Consider the following 1,890-nt stretch of genomic DNA (forward strand, 5'->3'; position numbering starts at 1 on the left):
GAGGAGTGTGAGGCCCTGTGCACACGGTTGGCCATCATGGTGAACGGGCAGTTCAAGTGCCTGGGCAGCCCCCAGCACCTGAAAAGCAAGTTTGGCAGTGGCTACACCTTGCTGGCCAAAACGCGGAGTGAGGAGGAGGGCGAGCTGCAGGCCTTCAAAGTCTTTGTGGAGAAGACTTTCCCAGGTACTGTTGTGGGCGTGGTTGCCCTGTAGGGGAGGGCAGGGTGCTGGTCCTGAGCTTCAGCGAGTGCCCTAACTTGGAGCCTCTCCTTGCTCCTCTCTCGCAGGCAGTGTCTTGAAGCACGAGCACCAAGGCATGGTACATTATCACTTGACCAACAAGAACCTCAGCTGGGCACAGGTAAGGGGGTGCTGGGGCACGTCCCACCCCTTCACAGGAGGGGGCTGAATGGGCAGCCCTGTTCCTGCCCCTTCATGTGCTCTTGATGCTTTGCTTTTATGCTCAGCTCATCTTCCTTTTCTTCCAGAGCCATTCTCTGTCCAAAATCCAGGTGTTTTATAAAAACCAAACTAATTAAAAAGAGGTTTTTCTCCCTGACCCTTTCCCACTTCCTGGCCTGAACTGGCACATATGGCCAGTGCGAGCACCCAGGACCCCTCTGTCCACCCCCTGAGCTGGCTGCCCTCCACCGCAGCCCTCAAAGGAAAAGAAGGTTCTTCCTGGGGAGCAAGAACTGATGTTGCTGGTTACGGTGGGTTTTTTGTACATCTCAAAGTATTTCATGAAAACTCTGAGACAGGAGGGTACAGAAAGGGATGCAGCTGCATCTCCCTGCTGGGAATGTGGCACTGGTGTATATGCATAAGTAATAGATTGAGCAGAAAGCTTGGGCTGGGATCCCAGTCCAGGGGTATATATTAAAAAAAAAAAAAGTAATATGTCAAAAATATATACATATCACATAGATATGTAAAGTATATATAAAACATGTATTTTTTTTAAATGGGGTCAAGTATTCTGCTAAATAACCCATTTCCTGGCTGTCTACCACCCTTCTGCCAGGGAAGGTTTCATTTCCCCCAGATCTTCTTGGAGGAAAAAGCTTCCTCTGCTTTCTCAGTCCAAACCTGACGGGGTTCTTCTGCAGTCACAGCCGTGTGTCCCTTGCAGGTCTTCGGGGCCTTGGAGAAAGCCAAAGAGAAGTATCGCTTGGAAGACTACTCGGTGAGCCAGATCTCCCTGGAGCAAGTCTTCATGAGCTTCACTCGCTTCCAGCACTACACAGAGGACAGAGGGAAATGAGGAGAAGCCCCCAGAGGTGCCCTTCATCATGGACTGGCCCTGCTGCCTATACATAGTATATATAGAGACAGTAATTTATATATCGACGTGTCTTAAATAATGTATAAATGTAAGAAACTTTTCACTGGGGAGGGGGGGTGGAGAGGATGGCGTTGTCCCTTCTGCCGTCCGGAGCATGCGTGGTGCGTGTGTGTTGCGTGCTGGCACAGGTCTGTGTGAGTGTGTGCACGCATGTGACACTTCCACTCTCCAGCCTTCCTTCCCATCTATATGGCAAAAAAAAAAGAGCCCAAAAAAGCAGGGGAAAACCTGAGTGGGTGGAGATGGGTGTTGGGGATTGGGCATCATGCTCGCTCTGCACCCCTCTTCCCTGCCCAACTCTCGCACCCGTCGGGACGCTGTTTCGTGGTCTTCACCTGCATGTTGATGTTTATCGTGAGGTGGTTTGCTCATGGTTTGACAGGAGGCTGTCCAATAGCTCAGTTCCAAACCCTGCCCCATGTTCACTGTGAGTGCCCTGAGCAGCACTTTGTGTTGAGCTGAAGGGGACATGGCAAAACCTCCCGTCCTTCACAGAGGAGGCTCCGTCTCCTTTAACCTGGAAACTGCTGTCCCCTCCTGCCTGC

The 1,890-nt window shown here is 51.3% G+C and overlaps 1 protein-coding gene across 2 annotated transcripts in view; it reads left to right on the plus strand.

Annotated features, from left to right (window-relative positions):
* ABCA3 (ATP-binding cassette, sub-family A (ABC1), member 3) overlaps positions 1-1,342 on the plus strand; it is a 22,841-nt gene extending 21,499 nt beyond the window's left edge. For both annotated transcript variants that reach the window (XM_010182572.1, XM_010182571.1), the window contains exons 28-30: positions 1-184; positions 288-361; positions 1,133-1,342. The exon at positions 1-184 is cut by the window's left edge and continues 6 nt beyond it. In XM_010182572.1, coding sequence (XP_010180874.1) covers positions 1-184; positions 288-361; positions 1,133-1,264 — 390 coding nt within the window. In that variant the 3' untranslated portion in view covers positions 1,265-1,342. The remainder of the gene's footprint in view (positions 185-287; positions 362-1,132) is intronic.
* The last annotated feature ends 548 nt before the right edge of the window (positions 1,343-1,890 follow it).

This window comes from Mesitornis unicolor, unplaced genomic scaffold (genome assembly GCF_000695765.1).
Source record: "Mesitornis unicolor isolate BGI_N332 unplaced genomic scaffold, ASM69576v1 scaffold41644, whole genome shotgun sequence".
In the NCBI taxonomy this organism is placed as follows: domain Eukaryota; kingdom Metazoa; phylum Chordata; class Aves; order Mesitornithiformes; family Mesitornithidae; genus Mesitornis; species Mesitornis unicolor.